The sequence below is a fragment of the Eurypyga helias genome, unplaced genomic scaffold (genome assembly GCF_000690775.1).
Source record: "Eurypyga helias isolate BGI_N326 unplaced genomic scaffold, ASM69077v1 scaffold10045, whole genome shotgun sequence".
Lineage (NCBI taxonomy): Eukaryota > Metazoa > Chordata > Aves > Eurypygiformes > Eurypygidae > Eurypyga > Eurypyga helias.
The window spans coordinates 1-17,881 of record NW_010249495.1 but is presented as its reverse complement, the minus strand read 5'-3'; the positions used below and the strand labels follow the sequence as shown (position 1 = coordinate 17,881).

General features: G+C 54.5%; 1 protein-coding gene across 1 annotated transcript in view; it reads right to left on the bottom strand.

The window, feature by feature from the left end:
- Nucleotides 1-15,064, bottom strand: part of LOC104509438 (sarcoplasmic/endoplasmic reticulum calcium ATPase 3) — a gene marked incomplete at its 5' end in the record, with an annotated part of 24,917 nt that extends 9,853 nt beyond the window's left edge. Inside the window, 9 exons of the mRNA XM_010151379.1 lie at nt 10-163; nt 658-876; nt 1,933-2,058; nt 4,450-4,581; nt 4,798-4,900; nt 7,310-7,398; nt 13,123-13,587; nt 14,109-14,194; nt 14,984-15,064. Coding sequence (XP_010149681.1) covers nt 10-163; nt 658-876; nt 1,933-2,058; nt 4,450-4,581; nt 4,798-4,900; nt 7,310-7,398; nt 13,123-13,587; nt 14,109-14,194; nt 14,984-15,064 — 1,455 coding nt within the window. The remainder of the gene's footprint in view (nt 1-9; nt 164-657; nt 877-1,932; nt 2,059-4,449; nt 4,582-4,797; nt 4,901-7,309; nt 7,399-13,122; nt 13,588-14,108; nt 14,195-14,983) is intronic.
- Between the last annotated feature and the right edge of the window lie 2,817 nt (nt 15,065-17,881).

Below are 17,881 nucleotides of genomic sequence, written 5' to 3'. Positions count from 1 at the left end.
AGAAAGTGCCGTTCCGGCGGCAGATGGCCCCCGCCGTGCCTTTGTTGTCACCGGTGATCATGATGACGCGGATGCCGGCCTTGCGGCACATCTCGATGGAGGAGGTGACCTCCTTGCGGGGAGGGTCCAGCATCCCCACGCAGCCCACGAAGGTCAGGTTGTTCTGGGTGGGGGACAGCCCCAGGCCCACATTAACCCCCAGGGATGCAGCTGCTTCCCTCCCCACTGTGAAACCACCCTGGGCACAGGGATTTCCCCTGGGAGGAAACTTTCAGGAGGTTTCCTACCAACTGCCCCGTGGATGCACTCTACAGCCCTAAATGCAATGGGATGGTCCCATATCCTCTGCTGCTCCACACACTTTTTTTACTTCACTCCCCTCCTCCCCATCCCTATCCCTGGTCCCCAGGCCCCCCTCAGTGATCACCCCACAGGGATGGATGCCTGGTGGGATGGGGCTGTTGGCCTTGGGGCTGGGGGGCCGTTCCCTCTGCATGCAGCTCTGCACCAGGGTTTGCAGAGGAGGAGCTGAGCCACTGCAGTGCCCAGTGGTCACAGAGAAACCAGAGAGAAAATACTGCTGGAGCATTTCAGAGAGGGTGGCAAAGCTTCAGGAATAAGGAAAAAAGCTCCTGGAGAAAGCCCCCAGTGCCGTACCTCATAGTGGACGAAGGCGGCAGAGTCTTGCAGCTGCATGGTCTCCCTGCGGACGGGTGCGTCATGGGTGGCCAGGGCCAGGCAGCGCAGCGTGTCGATGCCCATGCCCCAGTCCCGGATCCTACCCAGGATCTTCTCCCGCACCGGGGCTGTCAGCAGGACCCTGGCAGTGCCCACGCGGACGTGGGTGCAGCGCTCGATCACACTTTCTGGGGCACCCTGGGGAGGAGTGGAGGGTTAGGAGCATCTCTTGCCAGCACCGAGGGAAGTGCCGGAGGGAGAGAAGGCACCAAGTTTGGGCAAAGAAGGCGGCTATCTCCCCAGAACATCCTGGCACGGTGGCTCAGCGCACTAGATGGCAGCCTCCGACCGAGCACACGGGGACCACAGCCGGGAAGGACGAACCCGTGTCGGGTCACCAGACAGCAGAATCTTCTCTGCCGGGGATCCAACTCCTGCAAAACCTACATGTCTGCCTGGGATACTCCCGCACTGCAGATCCCCTCTCAGACCTGAATGGGATTAGGGCCAAAAGTCTCCCCTGGAAAAATGCACTGCTTGTGGGGTGCTCAACACATGCTCGTGATGCCGTTGTGATTCAGGAAGACATGTCCTTCAGCATTGGGGTCTCTCAACCCATCCCTTCTGACCTTTCAAAGGACCCCCGACACTGCTCTTTAATATAAAATGTGCAAACCCTCTATTGCTTCTCTTAAAAAAGCTCGCCCGGGACTGGCAGGGACACAGATGTGGCTGCGGAGGATCCCAACCTGACCTGGGGATGGAGTCCACCCAGAAGATCTCCCAGCGGAAACAACAATATACAAATCTCGGAGTCAGCAGGGGGAAATTCCTGCCGCATCTCTCCTCCTGGGAAGAAAATGCCCTTTAAAACACTATTTTATTTCTGGTTACAGTGGAAAGCTGGACATCAGCCTTTGGGCATTACTGGTGTCTGGAGGGTCCAAGGCTTTACTAAAGGCAATTGCCCAGGTTTTGCACAAGGACAGCAGCTCTCCCCTGGCCCCAGCACCAGCACACACAGTGCCTTTTCCTCTCTCTAAATCATGTTACCTCCTTTTTTTCCCTATCAGTACTGCAGACTCACCCCCTCCCTGACCATACCTGCCTACCTGCTGGTTCCTGGACCCCCGGAAAGCTAAGGGAGGAGACAAACTGCAAAGCATCACTGCCTGCTGCACTAAGGCCAAATCCTGCTGGGGTGTGCAAGGGGAAGAAGGATCCCGCATGGTGCTGAGGACCTTTTTCCTCTACCTTGACAAACATCTTGCTGCTGGCAGAGTTGTGGCCGGGGCCGGTGGGCGTGCAGTACACAGACATGGACTTGCGGTCGCGGGAGAACTCCAGGGTGCAATCCTTCCTCATCAGCTGCTTGATCACCTGTGGGGACAGCACAGCGCTGAGCCAGGATGTACTGGGGACAGCCATGGGGCTGAGCCAGTATGTGCTGGGGACACAGCAGCAAGTGCTTTCCACCTCAGCTAACAACCCTGCACAGCACCAGCAATGGGAGGAAAAAGGCAAACAGGAGCCAGTCCAAAAAGCAGAAGGAATTTTCCCTCTGCAATGTTTTGGGAGAACTTTAACCTCCCAACTACAGCATTGCTACCCAGCCCACAGCACATGCCAGCATGGCCAGACCTTAATTTCATTGACCCCACATGGGATGCCAAACAGCTGCTGTAGCCTAAGATAAAGCCTCATTTGCCAGAGGTAGGGAAAAAGTTCCCCGCATTGGGCTGCAGCAGCGCTGCAGGAAGGGGAATGGCATCCCACTCATTACAGTCGAGGGGTTTGCCCTGATCCTGCACCCACAGGGGTCAGTGAGAGTGAGAGCACCAACATCTCCTGGGGCCGGTTGGGTTCCCATCAAATGAAGCATTTCCACAGCTGAGACTAATTTGGCTCATTTCAGGACATGCTAATTACCCTGAGGACTGCCAGCTAGGCAGTATCCATCACCCCCTCAAATGGGTGCAGGGCAAGGACAAAGTGGGGAGCTGCCCCAGCACAGGGACCCACGGGTACCCACAGTGCCCACAGACAGGCTCCTGCACCCAACAACCCCACCGCAAACCAGGCTCTGCTACGGCTACTAATTAGTAACTTAAGGAGCCAAACGCCCAGCAAGACCACAGCCCGTCCTCCTCAGACTGATGGCCCACATCGGCATCACGGCGCTGAGCCCCGCTCCTGGGACGGCACGTCCCAGATAAAACATTCAATGCTCAGGGCATCTGGGGCCGATGCAAAGTGTTTCCCAGAGAGGGCAGCAGGGATGTTGGTGCCAACCTTGCTCATCGGGGTCTCTGCGGGACTCAACCGCTTATACAATTATTTTTTGTTGCCAGGAGGGTGTCGTTTGTGACGGGGACACAAGTAGCTTTTTGCACAGACTAATACAGCAACTTAAATCTAAATAAATCAGTGAAGGGAGCAAAGGAAAAGAAAACTTATTTTGGGGTAAAAAAGGAGATTTTTTACAACTAACGTTGTAAGTTGAACGTTAAAGGGATGGTCCTACTGCAGGGAATCTGCCAGTGGGAGCTGGGAAGGTGGGGAAGATGTGCAAAGAGGACTTGCCCCCGCAGAACGTGGGCTGCCAGCGGATATGTTGGCTGTCCGTGTTGGCCAGGTACGGCAATATGCCGTTACCAGATATGCCGGGTAAACACCAAGCGGCTCCCAAAGGCCAAACCCAGCACAGCGTACGAGTGCAGTGACTACACGTAGGCGGGAAGTTTGGAGTCCACAAAGCAGTGCCATCCCAGCTGGGCATTGCTCAACGCAGCAGCAAGGACACGTGGGAGCAGCCAGCTGCTAAGGAAACCCCCAAATCCCACCAGAGACTTCAAAACACAGAGCCACCAGCAGCAAAATTAAGGAAGTGGCAAAGAAGCGCTGCCAGGAAACTCCAAGGAAGGGTTTTTTGTCCCTGCCCAAAGACAAGAGTAAGGAGAGCAGCACCGGTGACCAAACCCAGCCTGGCACCTGAGTGGAAGGGCAGTGATGGGCACGTGTAATGAAGCAGCTGCTGGGCTGATGGACGGCCAGGAAATCCCATCTCCCTTATCAGTGAGGATTCAGGGGATTTATTATGACCCGCTCGGACCTATCTGAGAGAAGAAATGCCAGAACAGAGGTCACTTCCTCCGAGCAAGCGAAGACATTAAAAGATCTAACGGCACGATACCAAACTGAGTAAATCCAGACATGAAATAAAGTGTGTTTTCACTAGGAGGACAGGGAGACACTGGAGAGCCAGAGTAGGAGGGGAATAGCCACCATGGGATATTTTCACATTAAAAATAGATGTTTCTGAAGAAGAAGCCTCATTCAGGCTCTGGGAAATGGGGTTTGGTCCGTGCTATCTATGGAGGATGGTGCTCTGTACAAGCCGGGCACCTGAAGATTTGCTGTGGAACTACAAAACTCCAAACCCCCTTATCTGCAGCCAGAGCTTCTGGCCATCACCGAGAGGGTCTCCTCTAGCTGAGCTGGGACTGAGTTTGAGCCTCAGGGATCACCTGCTCCAGAGCTCCATGTAGGCCCAAGTCAGTCCCCACAGGCCCACCATCACCCTCCCAGGGCCACTGCACTATCTGCTCCAAAACCAGCTCAGCCCCCTGCCAGGCAGGAAATTGCATCCTTGTGGTAGATCAGTCCCTTAGGTCATCACAAGTGGTTATTGCTCAAATAACAGTCATTCCAAAACCCCCCTCTCCCTCCCTCCTCCGGGCACCGGAGCTCACGGGGGCCTCCCCCACTCACTGAATTGCAGGCGTTGGCTCGCTCCACCTTGGAGAGTTTGCTGGTGTCGGTGTTGAAGACGTTCATCTTCTCCACCAGACACGTCAGGGCTGTTTCAGTGGCTTCTCCCACCTTTTCGTAGACTTTTTTGGACTAGAGGGCAGAAGAAATAAAGGTGCTTAAGTTTTAGGGCACATTCTCTACCTGCTGCTCCCATCACCACACCATCCCAGGACTCCCAGAGCATCGCCCTGGGATGAGCTGAAGCCAGGGCAGGGGATCCTAAGGAGCACACCTCCACTGCAAAGGGGCCTGTGGTGAAGGGAAGAGCACCGCCGGTCCCCCCTCACCGCCCCAGTGCCCCCGCACCTCGTTGTAGTCCAGCGAGGAGTCGTTGCAGAGGGCGCAGATGGTGGCCAGCTCCACCAGCCCGTCGTACTGCCCGCACTGCACCGGCTGCTCGTCCTTCAGGCTGCGGGAAGAAAACAACCCCCAAAGCCTTACACCTCACCAGCTTACACGCTCAAACAACACCCAGCTTCTCCTACATACCCCTTGTAAAATTTGCTGGAAAGAGGAAGAAAGAGGCCAGTTAAAACCCAGGGCTTAGCAATAAACGCTCGGGTTCACATGTCGTGCTTTACCGAATGGGGCAGGACTAGTTGCACGTAAAATAGCTCAGGAGGCAAATAAACTCTGTAAAAGGCCCAGAATAAAGAGGGCTGCAGAGGAGCAAAACCGAGCGTTGGACCTGAAAGCAGGGGCTGCCAAGGGGCTGAGAATGAAGATGATGGATGAGAAAAGGGGCAAAGAAATCTACGTTAATGTCCACTCCCTCAGGGGCTTCCAGCTGCTGAGGATCTAGAGCAGCTGTAGGACCAGCAACAAGTCCCTTCTCCTCCAGTGATGCTGTTCCACGCTCCAGAGAGCCAGAGGGCACCCACGGGAGCATTTAAGAGCAGCAGACAAATTTAACAACTGTGGCTGTTCCTAAGCAAGCAGCGAGCTGTGGCCTTTGCTTCCTAAATAGCTGCTCTTTGCTACGTAAAGGAGCACAAACGTTGCTGGAGAGGAGCAGCCCTGAACACCCCAGTGAAGCCAGACGCTGCTTCTCGCCCGGTGGCAGAAATGGCAGCAGTGGTTTTCAGGGGGAATAAAAAAGTTATCCCAGTTCCAGGAGAGGTAACTGCAGGTTAGAGCAGCATAAACCCAGCCGGTCATCTGCTTGCTGGAAAAATAATTTGTCAGGCATTTATTAGGATCAGTTTATTCCACTGCTGGTTCCCAATGGAAAGAACATTTTGGAGCCCTTGTTACAGCTCAGGAGCGGAAAACAGGGAGCGGCCAAGAAAATCTGAAAAATCCGTTTGCTGAGGAACAAGAAGCCGTGCTGGGATGAGAGGGGGCAGGGGAGAGCTGCTGCCTCCTGCCCAGAGGATGCTGCCCGGCCCCAGGCTCATGGGCAGGGGCTCAAGCAGGCGACATCCCCCATGCCAGAGCCAGGTTAGAGCAAAGCAAGCGCTTCAGGCCCACCGGCCCGGGGGTGTCTCTCCACAACACCTAAGCAAGTCCTCGCATCCCCCTTGATGTGCAAAGGCAAGCATGGGGCTGAAGGAAAACTCAAAAGTAACATGAACTGCCAGAGGCCAACGCGGAGCCTCCCTGCAGCCAGTCCCCGGGGGAGAGGGGACACGGAACTTCAGAGGTTAGCAGAGACAAGCTCATCCCCTCAGTCCTCCTCATTTCATTGAAACGCACTGATTGATACCAGCTTATGACCTGGCTCACTTTCTAATGGAGATTTCTAGCCAAGGATCAAATTGGCTCTATAAATACTCGTGAAATTAAGTCTGAGGCTGGGATGAATTATAGTCACTCCACAGATGAGGAGAAGGGACCGCGGTGAAGAACGTGCCCAGGATCACACAGCAAAGTGAAGGGGAGTGGAGAGTGGTCCAACCACTGGCTGAGCTTCTCACCTCCCCTTCCCAGACCTTCCCCACGCTAGAGAGCATCACCACCTTTCAAAGGAAGGGGAATAAACAAACACAACAGCAGAAAACTCCATGTGTGTGGTAACACACCACGGAGACGCCCCTGGCTTCCACTGCCCTCCCCCGGCTGCAGCTCAGCAAAGCCCACGTCCCCCAGAACACATCCTGACATCAGCAGGATCGTGACCCAGGCACAGCGGCCATCTCGGCCTTCCCTGCCGAGGGGTGGGATTCGGGGAGTACTTTTCTGCCGGGGTTTGCAACCAGTTGCAAATCCCTCGACAAGCTGCCGGCAGCATGGCTGTGGGACAAGCTGCCGGACCTGAGTCCTGCTCAGGGTGGGGGTGATGGTCACCAGCTGATACTGAAAACACACAGGTTTCAGAAGTTTGGAGAAAGAGCCTGTACTGCAGAAAGCCTCATTCTTTGCTGTTCCCACACTGGCTGTCCTCTCCATTTCAAAAGCAGAAGCGTTTCATCGGGGGGGGATAAGGGAGAGCTGAGCGTGCAGGAGCCTCTTTGCTGGGCACTGCGCAGTGGGAGGGCAGCAAGTAGAGCCGGGGCACGTGCACCCCACGTCATGTTGGGCAGGAACCAGTGACGAGGGACAGCAAAACAGTTGCCCTGGCCCCTACCGAAAGCGAAGGGCGCCCACCCAACGCCTGCAAGCCCAACACAGCCAAAAAACAGTGCTCAGGGTTATCTCCCTAGCCAGCATTCAGCGCGGCTGCAAACCGACACAGTAAAACCTCCTTTCTCCCCAGGTAGCAGGATGACCTGGGGTCCCCCAGCCATGGCCACAAGCTCAACCCTCCCACCTCCCCTCGACTGTGTTGCTGGCCCGGGGCCACCCCATGTCACCATGAATGGAGGGGACCCACACTCACATCTGTCCCTCAGGGGCGTAGGTGGAGCCGGTGATGCTGAACTCGTGCAGGCTGCACTGGGTGCCCTCCACCTTCTCCATAATGAACATCTGCAAGGGGGAAGGAGGGAGACAGAACATTAGGCAGCGATTTTTTGATACAACCTACATACCCAGCCTGGAGACTCTCCAGCTGGTACCATCCCAGCAAGGGCCCTGCCATCACTGGGCTCAGCCCTCTCCCTGGGTACCCACCACTCCTGGTCATCCCTGAACCCTTCCAGCTCTCCTCTGCCTTTTTCATGTTTGTCCCCTCCAGCTGTTTTTTCCATCGGAGCGGAGCAATGCCGACTCAGTTCCTAAGAAGGTGCCTGCGTTTTACTTGGAGCAGAGAATGAGACAGGTTCAGGTTTCTGCTCCTGCCCCAACTGCCCTGGAAAGTCTCTGCAGGACAGGATCCCACCATCTGCCACTGCCACCCTTTCCCAGCCAGTTCCCAGCCACCAGCTCGCCTTGCATGATACTGGGATCACAGCTCAGCTCCAGGCACCAGCAGCTCGGTAACAAAGCCTTGGGGAGCCGTAAAAGAAGTCCCCAGTGCTCTATTTTTAGTAATTTTTGCCTTTCAAACTCCCTCCAATTTCTCTCCTGATGCTACAGTGAAAGAAACAAACCCAAAAACCCTAAAATGCAACAAAATTCCCCTTCTCCCCAAGCCCCCCTTGTACAGCCCACCCTTTGGGCCACCCTCCAATGGCAGCAAGAGCAGTACCCAACCCCAGCCAGGGTGACAGTTTGGGAACGCTCGTTTCTGCTTAATCGTTATTTATGAGCCATGCTGAAGCCAAAAGTAGCATAATAAATAAATAAATTAAATGGGTTTGATGGGTGTTTCCCCAGCTCAAGCATCTGCGAGGAGCAGGCAGGAACAAGGATGGCTGCAGGGAGGTGATGCTCCCCTCAGCTCCATGGACCTGCTTGGTGGCTCCAGAAAGCGGGTGCAGGGGCACCTGTCCCATCCACCCTGTCTCAAATTATTCTTTTCCCCCTATTTATTTTCTTCCGTTTACTGGAAATGTTCCCCAGGAGAGGAAAGTGATGGATGATGGAGAAATTGAGAGGCATCACTCAGCACCAGAGATGCAATGGCTCCAGGTACCACCTACTCCTCTCCCCTCTGCGCTTCCTCCACCAACTAACAGCAGTTAATTTACTATTATTATTAATTATTGTTAGTAATATCAGGACACCCCACAGTGCAGCTGGTTTGTAAAAGATTCCCATGCAGCCTGGTATCCCCAGGTGCAGGCGTAGGGCCAAGGAAAAGAGGTCAAGCTTGGGGAAGCATGTTTATAGCAGGTTTAGCCCCAGAACACCTCGGCGTGTTTTCTCACCTCCGTATTTTACAAATTTGGGCAAATCAAAGCAGGAGGCTCAAGGCATATGTCTCCTATGTAAACACTTTTGAGCCCAAAGCAACCTCCCCACAGCTTTGTAGCTAATTTGCAGGTACTTCGTTTGCTGGGCTACTGCCCTCAGCACCTTTCCCAGAGCCCATCCTGGAGGCCCCTCAGCATCCCTGAAGGGTCTTGAAGAAAATCATGAGCCAAAGGGTTGCAGAAGAGATGTCCCAGGCCCTCTGTCAAGGCACTGAGCTCCCCTGCCAGGAGGCGCAAACACTAGCGCATGACGGACCTCAATAAAGAGCCGAAACACGTCCTGTCTCCTTTGGTGACTGAATGTCCCCGAGATGATGGACTCCAGGAACATGGCACCCAGTTTCATACAACGCCAAAAGGGACCTTTGAAGGCTGAGCATCCTGAAGGCTGAAGCATCCGATGCTATCAGCCTTTCAGAGAGCCAGAAACTCCTGTTCTCTTCATAAAATTGATTCCTGTGCTCAGAAACGCAGACCGGACTCTCATTTATTAAGAAATCTGAAAACATCCACCCCAGCCACCAGTGGGTTTGCCTGATATGGGCTTGTTTGTTTTCAAATGCTCATGGCTACAAAACAATTACTACTTTCACAATAGCAACTTTCTTATTAAAAAAGGAAAAGGAAAAAAAAAAAAAATCATTCCAGGCCCTCTATTTTTCCATGTCTATTTAAAAAGGTGCTGTGTAACCCACAGCAACCAGAGCTTATATCAAATTTCCTGCCTGCTCCCGGCTTGCGTGACTGGCAGAGCAAGGGGGCGGCTGGGGCATTGCAAAGGTGTTTGCAGGTTTTTTGGCGTGATGTTTCGGCAGTTTTCCAGGCTGAAAAGGGAGCAGGTTTGCAGGCAGTGGAAACAGTTTGGAGGAAAAAGCTGTCTTAATCCGTAAAGAGGATAAGTGAGGTTTCCATCCCAAGAATAAGAAAAATAATAACAGAAGCAATAGAAGGAGGTGGCAAAGCTGCATGCCACAGCTCGGCTGGACAGTCTGGGGAGGCTGCTGAAGACAGATGCTCACAGAGAGGCTGCCTGACCCCCTGCACGGCCACCAGCTCCAGCATCCTGAAAGGGGAGCCCAAGCCAACAACCCTAGAGCTTCCCCCTGCTCACATCCTTGCCCTTAACCCTTTTAAAACCACACTGGCGTTTCAGGGGTTTAATGCAACGGAGAGATGGAAAGGAAACGTTACTACGTGTTCATGAAGAGCACACCCTGCTCCTCCTGCCCTGCAGATCTCGCCTGGCCCCAGCGCTGGGTCACACAGATGCTGCTCGTGTGCATCTTTAGAAAGCAAAGGGCACCCATGGATACACCCACCCCCTGAGCAGCACGTGGCGTCTGGCTGCAGGCTCGCAGGAGGAGAGATGCAAAGGGTACGTCTCCACTTTTCTGTATTTTCTGTAATATCTTTAAAAGAACTACTCATCAAAAGGCAGACAAGATAGAGTGGAAGAGTAAGAGGCTGTAATCATCAGTCATTTACCCATCAATCAGCCCACGGATCAGCACCATCTTTCTCCTGTGCTGGAAGCAGCCCTGGCCAACAGGCACCCACTGGCAGCTGCCACAGCCAGCGATGTGGCCACAGCCCTGGGAAACCCCCAGCAAGACCTCCCGTTGATTAGTGACTGGCTTAGACAGACAAAACTGCTGAATCGAGGCACAGCGTCCTGGAGATTAAAAAGCAAATTAAAAAGCACCCACAGAGCTCCTGGGCGGCTGCACCTGGGACAGGACTTTGCACATCCAGGCTGTGCTACAAGGTTTACTGAAAATAAACCCCTTTCTGCTCTGGTTCCCCCAGACACACGCCATCTCTGAGACAGCCAAACGTCACCATGAACCTCCCTCTCCTGGACAGGGGGTACCAGCACCTCCCCCTGCCAGCCCCATGCAGCAGCATCTCTGCTTCGGGTCCTGACTTTCAAACACCACCCTCATGCTCCTGGAAAATCATGTTACAGTGCATAAAAGTGTGCTGCAAGTTTTAGGGGAGTGATTTAAATGTGCAATGCTTCTCTGCCCCTTCTCGGCCTGCCAGACTCCCATCACTCCCAGCCACGAGGTTATTTAAAGGTTGGAGAAGGCTGTTCCTGGTTGCTCCGCACCATGGGCTGGGCGAGATGGTGGTCTTGGAGACCCCAGTTGACTGTAAGGAGAGCAACACAAACCAAGGGTTTAATCTGATTTCCTAAGTGGGTGTGTGGCATTACTGCAGAGCTGCAACCTCTGATGGACTCCAGGTCAGAGCAAAAGCACCAAAGTCTCGGCCACCCCAGCTGGACGAGGCCCCTGGCACAAAGCGCTTCGGGGCATCTGGGGGGCAAATGCTGGCCACGTGGCATCCATACGCATCCTGCCAAGCTGGTTCAGCCAGCACCCCGGCCACGAGTCCAGGGCACCGAGCAGGACCCAGAGGCGGCAGCACAGCCCTTAAAACACAGCTGGGAGTTTTATAACAGACTCTGAGCCCTTCAGGAGTCACTTTACAGCTCTACAGACTGATGCTGGTGGCGAGACGTAAAGGGCAAGTGCCACTCAGCAGCATAGCCTGGCCGAGCGGCTGCGCTCAGCCAAACTCAGTGTGCGAATTAATTAAATCGCACTCAATTAATACATTTTTCCAGATTATCAATAGGCTTTTATGCCTTTTTCACCCCCACAGCTGAGCCGGACGCTCGATGCCAGAGCATGTCCAGGACACGCCAACGGCCGCCCAGTGCAAATATTTACCCACCCGCTGCTTGGCAGAGCTGCTGGCAGCCTCCGTGCTGTCCGCGTCAACGCGGGAATCCCTGTCCGTTAAACATTAACAGCCGTGTCTGTGTGTCCTGAGGCCAGCCCGGCTCTTGGTATCGCGCCCTGGCAGTCAGGATTCAGCCAAGTGAATAACATGGATATTGGAAGCAGGCTGCGGGGCATTGTGGTGGAGAATACATTGAATTTTGATTTTAATTATTTTTTCCCCCAAATACGCTGCTTTGCAAATTTTAACTTGGGCTCAGTTAGGGCTGATTGATGCTAAAAGCCTCCTGAAGTGCTGCTGCCTTACTCCATCCCCCTCCCATCCTCTCCCTGTCTCAGCATCACTAACCCTGCCTCTCCCAACCGCACCACACTCTGGGAGACGGCGGCACTTCCGCCCACGTTCAAGGCATAGATCCTCTGGTAGGAAGTGGCTGGGGAAGGCATAGTCATGTCCTACCTCTCCTTCTGCAGTCTAACGAGCTAAAGAGGCCCCAAATGCTGGGGTTGCCCATTACTTGCCTCCCTGCATCACCGGGACAGAAAATGGGCTGGTGGGAACCTCCTCCTCACGCGAGACGTGTGCAGCTTGGTCACTGCCTCGCTCCAGCCGTGCCTCATCTTAAATCATTTACAGGGCAGAAGTATTAGATGTTTCCAGTCATTGGTAGTTTGTGCTGAGCAAACCAGTGCCCAAAGCTCATGGCCAGCCTGCAGCACAGTCACGGCTTCCCACCACGCTGCCGGAGTGTCAGAGAGGAGGGAGGGTGGCCAGGTCCATTTTTCCCCACAGCAACACATTTTCCAAGGTTTTCCTACAAAACTTAAGCACCAAGGCTATGAAAAAAAAGCTTTCCTGAGACTTGAGGGTTGATGGTGAAACTGAGAAGTACTTGGACAGCCCAGGCTTTCCTCACAAGCCACCTGTCCCTACAGCCAGGAATGCAGGAGCAAAGCGCTCTGGTAGACCAGGAGCCTCCAATCTCTTCCCAAACCCCGCCAGGGCTCCCTCCATCAGAAGAGCTTTTCAACCCCGGCGCAGCTGCACACAACTGCTAAGGGCAGACCTCCTGCCAGGTGAGGACAGGGAACCAAAGCACCATCACACCAGGTCCCGGGTCTCTTAACCCGTGATTGCTGCGTGAGCTCATAGTGGCCAGTTGGACCCACACACCGCACTGGCCCTCCAAGTTTTTGCCAGGCTTTGTAATTTTGCAAGGTCTGGGATTTGTCAGTGGTTTGGTTAAAAACAAGGGAAAACCAGGCAAGAGAACAGAGGAGGCTGATTGCATTGGCATCTCCAGGAGCCCTGTCTCAACGCCACGTCCCAGCAGGAAGAAATGCTCGGGGGAGGGCGGGGGAAGACTTGAAAAGAGTCTGCAACGCAGCACCTCCAAACTGGTGGGCTCATAAAAATGAGTTTTCCAGTTACAAATATGCCAAGAGAAGCCATAAACCTTACTGACCCTGGCTGGGCAGAGATGAAGCTCAGGGCTTCCTACCAACCACCTTCCATGCTCATTCTCAAATTCCTAATATGATAGAGTCTGGTGAGGACAGCAAAGCCCAGGATGGGGATGGAGCGATGCTGGGTACTCCGGGGCTTGCCAAGCATCCCCCCTACACCCCAAAACACCCCCGTCACTCACCCTGCAGACGGACATCTGGTTGGTGGTGAGGGTGCCGGTCTTGTCGGAGCAGATGACAGAGGTGCAGCCCAGGGCCTCCACCGAGGGCAGGCTCCGGACGATGGCGTTCTTCTTGGCCATGCGGCGCGTGCCCAGCGCCAGGCAGGTGGTGATGACGGCCGGGAGGCCCTCGGGAATGGCAGCCACCGCCAACGCCACCGAAATCTTGAAATAGTAGATGGCCCCCCGAAACCAGGAGCCCCCGTGGACAGGGTCGCTGAAGTGGCTGACGTTGATCACCCAGACGGCGATGCACACCAGGAAGATCACTTTGGAGAGCTGCTGGCTGAACTCGTCCAGCTTCTGCTGCAAGGGGGTCTTCTCGGGCTCGGTCTCTACCATCTGGTTTCGGATCTTCCCGATCTCTGTGTACACCCCTGTCGCAATGACAACCCCTACGGCCTTCCCAGCTGCGATGTTGGTGCCCTGGGAGGGAAGAAAAAGGCCAGAGTGAATATATGGGCATGAAACCTCTTAGACTGAGTGGGGAATGGGGTTGTTGTTGTGAAAGAAGAACGTGAGATCTTGGTTAAAGGGAAAATGAGACATCCTGGGATTTTATATAAACCCACCCTAGAGCAGCAGGAGACCTCTCCCGAGAACTCTCTCACCCCTCGAGTACTCGACTTCTGCCCGAGAGGAGCATGAGCAAGGAGGAAACCCAAATCTGCAATAGCTCCAGGCTCATCCACACACCTTCTTCCAGTCCATAATGCATCCTACTTGATGGAAAACCCGCTGAGAGTGACCAAGGCATTTAGGGGTGTCATGTGCCACAGCCCAAGGGAAATCCAAATGCAGCAGGTCCACATTTTTATGGATTTGGGTCTTTCTCATGCATGCACTCCCTTTCACTGCTCAGAGACCTCACGTGTCCATCAGCCTCTTCCCTTGGCAGCTCTTTGCAAGACCACAAGAGAGGTGGGGACAGGCATTATGGGACTTACGGAGAAAAGCATGTTCTTCTTGTCCTGGTTGACAGCCCGGGGGTCGGGGACGGGGTCAGCATGTTTGATCACTGACACAGACTCGCCTGCCAAGACAAGAGAGGGGAGATGAACCACCTATGTTTCCCCTCCAGCCTCTGCTCAATGCTGCTGTGAGCCTCCATCACAACCCCTGCAGCCTTCTAAAGCAGCACTTTGCCACCAAACCATCAAAACATCCATCATGGGGATGTCAGAGTTGGGCCAAGGCACTCTGAAGATGAGGGCTGCAGAAAAATGACCCGTGTGGATGGCTAGAGACCATGAGCTCCCACACAGCCCAAAGGGATGGGGCCAAACCCCCATGTCAGGGAGGCTGCTGGCTTACAGCACAGGTTTGCATGGCCAGGTAGGGTTTGTAGGGCAACACAACAGGAAAGGTGCCCAAAGCCCTTCTGCTTAAGGTTTGTATTTTGTTCTTTGCAAATTTGCCCTTTTGCTGCATCTCCTTTTGCTTCTGAAGAACTAAGCTAATGCAAAGCCACATTTCAAGGAGACTGGGCTCCATTCCCTGTGTTTTTAACAATTTTTCTGATTACTTTTCCTTCCCTGCTGCCATCTTGTAACAATGCATTTACAAAATCATGTGACGTGTCGCACAGGACAGCTGCATGTTTTGCAGAAGGGATGTCCAAGCACCGGGCACATCTCACCTATGCCATGACTTCTAGATGACGCTGAGACCTCCCCAGGTCCTCAGTCTCATTCTTCCACCTGTTTCCCAACCCAGCAAAATGCTTAGCTCAGTGTCAGTCCCAAAATATGGCTCGGAGCCGATGGCAGAGGGAAAGCTCTGCCTTCAGCAGCCGCCTCCGCCCCATCACAACTGCACATACCTGTGAGGATGGACTGGTCAACACGCAGGGTGGTGGACCGGATTTCGATGATCCGGATGTCTGCTGGCACCTTGTCACCAACTACAAGGGCAAGAGCAGAGCAGCTCCGTCAGGTGAGATAGGCAGTGCCCGCCACCCCAGGGAAGGGGGACAGCAAACCCCAAATACGCCAGCACAGCTGGGCTCTGCCCCAAGGCTTGAGGTTACCGGTTTGTACCTCAGTTTCTGCTGTCTCCCCTCGTTTTCTATTTCGCTTGTTCAGTCCCCAGGGCAGGGACTGGCTCCTGCTGAGCTCTGTGAATCCCCGTGTCCCTCTGTGGCACAGGCACACGGCAGCACCCAGCCTGCCGCAGCGAGGAGTCTAGCCTCATGGTAAGCCAGAGCCCTACCCTGGGATGCCTCTTTTCTGCATTCAAGGTTATTTTGTAAAATTCACACATTAGAAAAAGAAAGCTGGGAAGAGGCACTGTCAGTTGCTACTGGGCAGTGCAGTGATGGGACCTTGAGGAATTTCTCATTTTAGGGGATTACTGTGCACAAAAGCAGCTAGCCCAGGGAGCGAGCAGCAGCACTGAGGGTTAGTCATGCTGTGCCAGGCACCCTCCACCCTCTCCCACCAACCGATCGCATGTTTCAAGCATCACTTTGCTGTGCAAAATTCTGCAGGAACGAGCACTGTGCCGGCCCTGCTGCACAGGGATGCTGCTGGGGAGGTGACCTGCCTGCCAGCGCTGCCCATCGCTTTCCCTGGCTGCCATCCGAGTAAAACTAACTAGTTCGAGCCTGGTTTGCCAGCACAAGCAGCAAAGGCAGGAGCTCTGGGCGAGCAGAGGAGCTGAGCGGGCTCCCAGCGAGACCCACATCCCACCCAGTCCGGCTGCGTCCTTCGCAGTGACGTGTGCTGCTCTGCTGCCGCTCGGACCCCTGACCATCACAGGCAGCGAGCACCTGCATCCCTCCTCCTCCAGCGAGTGGGCAGGAGGGCAGGGATCTTTCCTCTTCTTTTTGGAGCGGAGCCACTGCAGTTACAGGCACAGGCGTGCGGTTTCCTCCTCCCGGCTCCTTGGCACGGAGCAGCTCTTCCTCTTGCTCCCTTATCGGCTGGACGCAACCGCGCTCCGGCGCTTCGGAAATATTGAGGCAGAGAGCGCCCTGGCTCGCAGCGCCTTACATCACGTTACACAACACTGCCGGCTTGGCTGCTAACAATCGTCTCAAATCCCAGACTTTAACGAGCGCTTCCTCCCGGGGCTGACAAAACCCTTCGGAGCGCAGCGGGAGGGGGCCTGGCACCGCTCCACCGCTCGGCCGTTTATTCCAGATGTGAAGGGTCTTGGATGCAGCGTACAACATCTGCTGTCTGGCCAGACCTGCCCTGCTCCCCATCGCACCGTTTTTTGGGGGGCTGAGCTGTGGTGTACTAAGCACAGCAACTCCCAGACCCTCCCAAATGTTTCCCTCAGACCTTGCAGCTGCTCGAGGGAGCCAGAGCACCTTAAAGGGAGCAAAGAGCTCCTCTTCCCCTCTGGGAAAGGTGAGGAGGGTTTGCAAACAACAGCTCAACCTGCAGACGAAAGATCTGTTGCCAGCACCTAAAGAGAGCGTCGAGCCCTGGTGCCACGGGGGTGGCACGCGCTCAAGGGTAGGGAGTGCGATAGCACCCCAGGCTCGCGCAGTGCGGGACAGACATCCCATGCGGACCCGACAGCCGGCAGCCAGCTATTACACGTGCGCTGATCACCCAAGCACTGCCAGTCTCCCCCGTGCTGAAAGCCAAAGGAAAGAGAGAAAAATGGGAGGCAACGCTCCCCGAGCAAAGCAGGAGTGGGCAGGTGGTGCAGTGCCTGACGCACCCCGCAGGCAGCGCCCTGCTTGTGCTTTTTGGGTGAGAGAGAAAACTGGCGCTGCAGCTGAACCGAATCCCTGGGCAGCTGGACAAGGACTCACCTCGACTGCCCGGTTACAAAAGGGGAAAAATCAGTTGGGTTGAAAGAGCTTGCCAATTTGCAACCATCATTCCCCTCTTCACTTGGTGTAGCAGGTTTTCTGCACCCTCCTGCCAAGTTTATGGCATTTGCACATGCGAGCAGAAGCCAGTCCCTCCTGCCCGCGTTGGCCCTGCTGTCCCCAGGATGTCACCTGGATGTCCACTGCATATCCAAAGCCATTGCTCCTGGTGCACTTTCCTATCAGGCAGCCTGACAGCATCCTCACCGCTTGCTATAACCTCCGAAACCCACAATTTGCTCATTAATTTGCTAATAATTTGCAAGCCCCACCCAGGAGAGGTCAAGTCAGTCCCTGCCAGTCACGACGCTGATTGTGCCGTTGAAACATTACATGCAGCCGCTCATGGGCGGGCTGCTAGCACTTGATCTGAGGAAAGGTGGCAGAATTTAATTAATTAATAGTTCATTAATCTAATTAAAGGCCATGTCAGGAGCTGGAGTGTGCTGCCGGAGCTGGGTTGAGAGCGCCACCAGCTCGCCCAGCTGAGGCCCTGGCCAGCACTCCTCTGCTTGAACCTCCCCGCATTATTTTTATGTTCAATCTTCCAGCTGAAGCCCAACTGGAAGACATAAATAACAGCGAGCTGGCTGGGCGCGGGAGGGATTGCGGCATGTTTCCACTAGCAGGGCCACGAGGAGGAAAGGAGAGGATTAGTTTTGCGGCTCTGGGGGTTTACAGCATCGTTTAATGAACAAACAAAAAGGGATCATTGAAATGCATGCTCCTTAACTCTGGTGGGGCAGGCAGGGGATCCCCAGGCATCCTTCGCTGCGTGCAAAACCCCAGCAGAAGGGCTGGAGGGGGCACAACCCAACTAGGGAGGCAAAAGCATCCTGCAGCCCATCCCCCCTGCCTCTCGCCCTCCCCAAATAACAAACCCAGTTACCA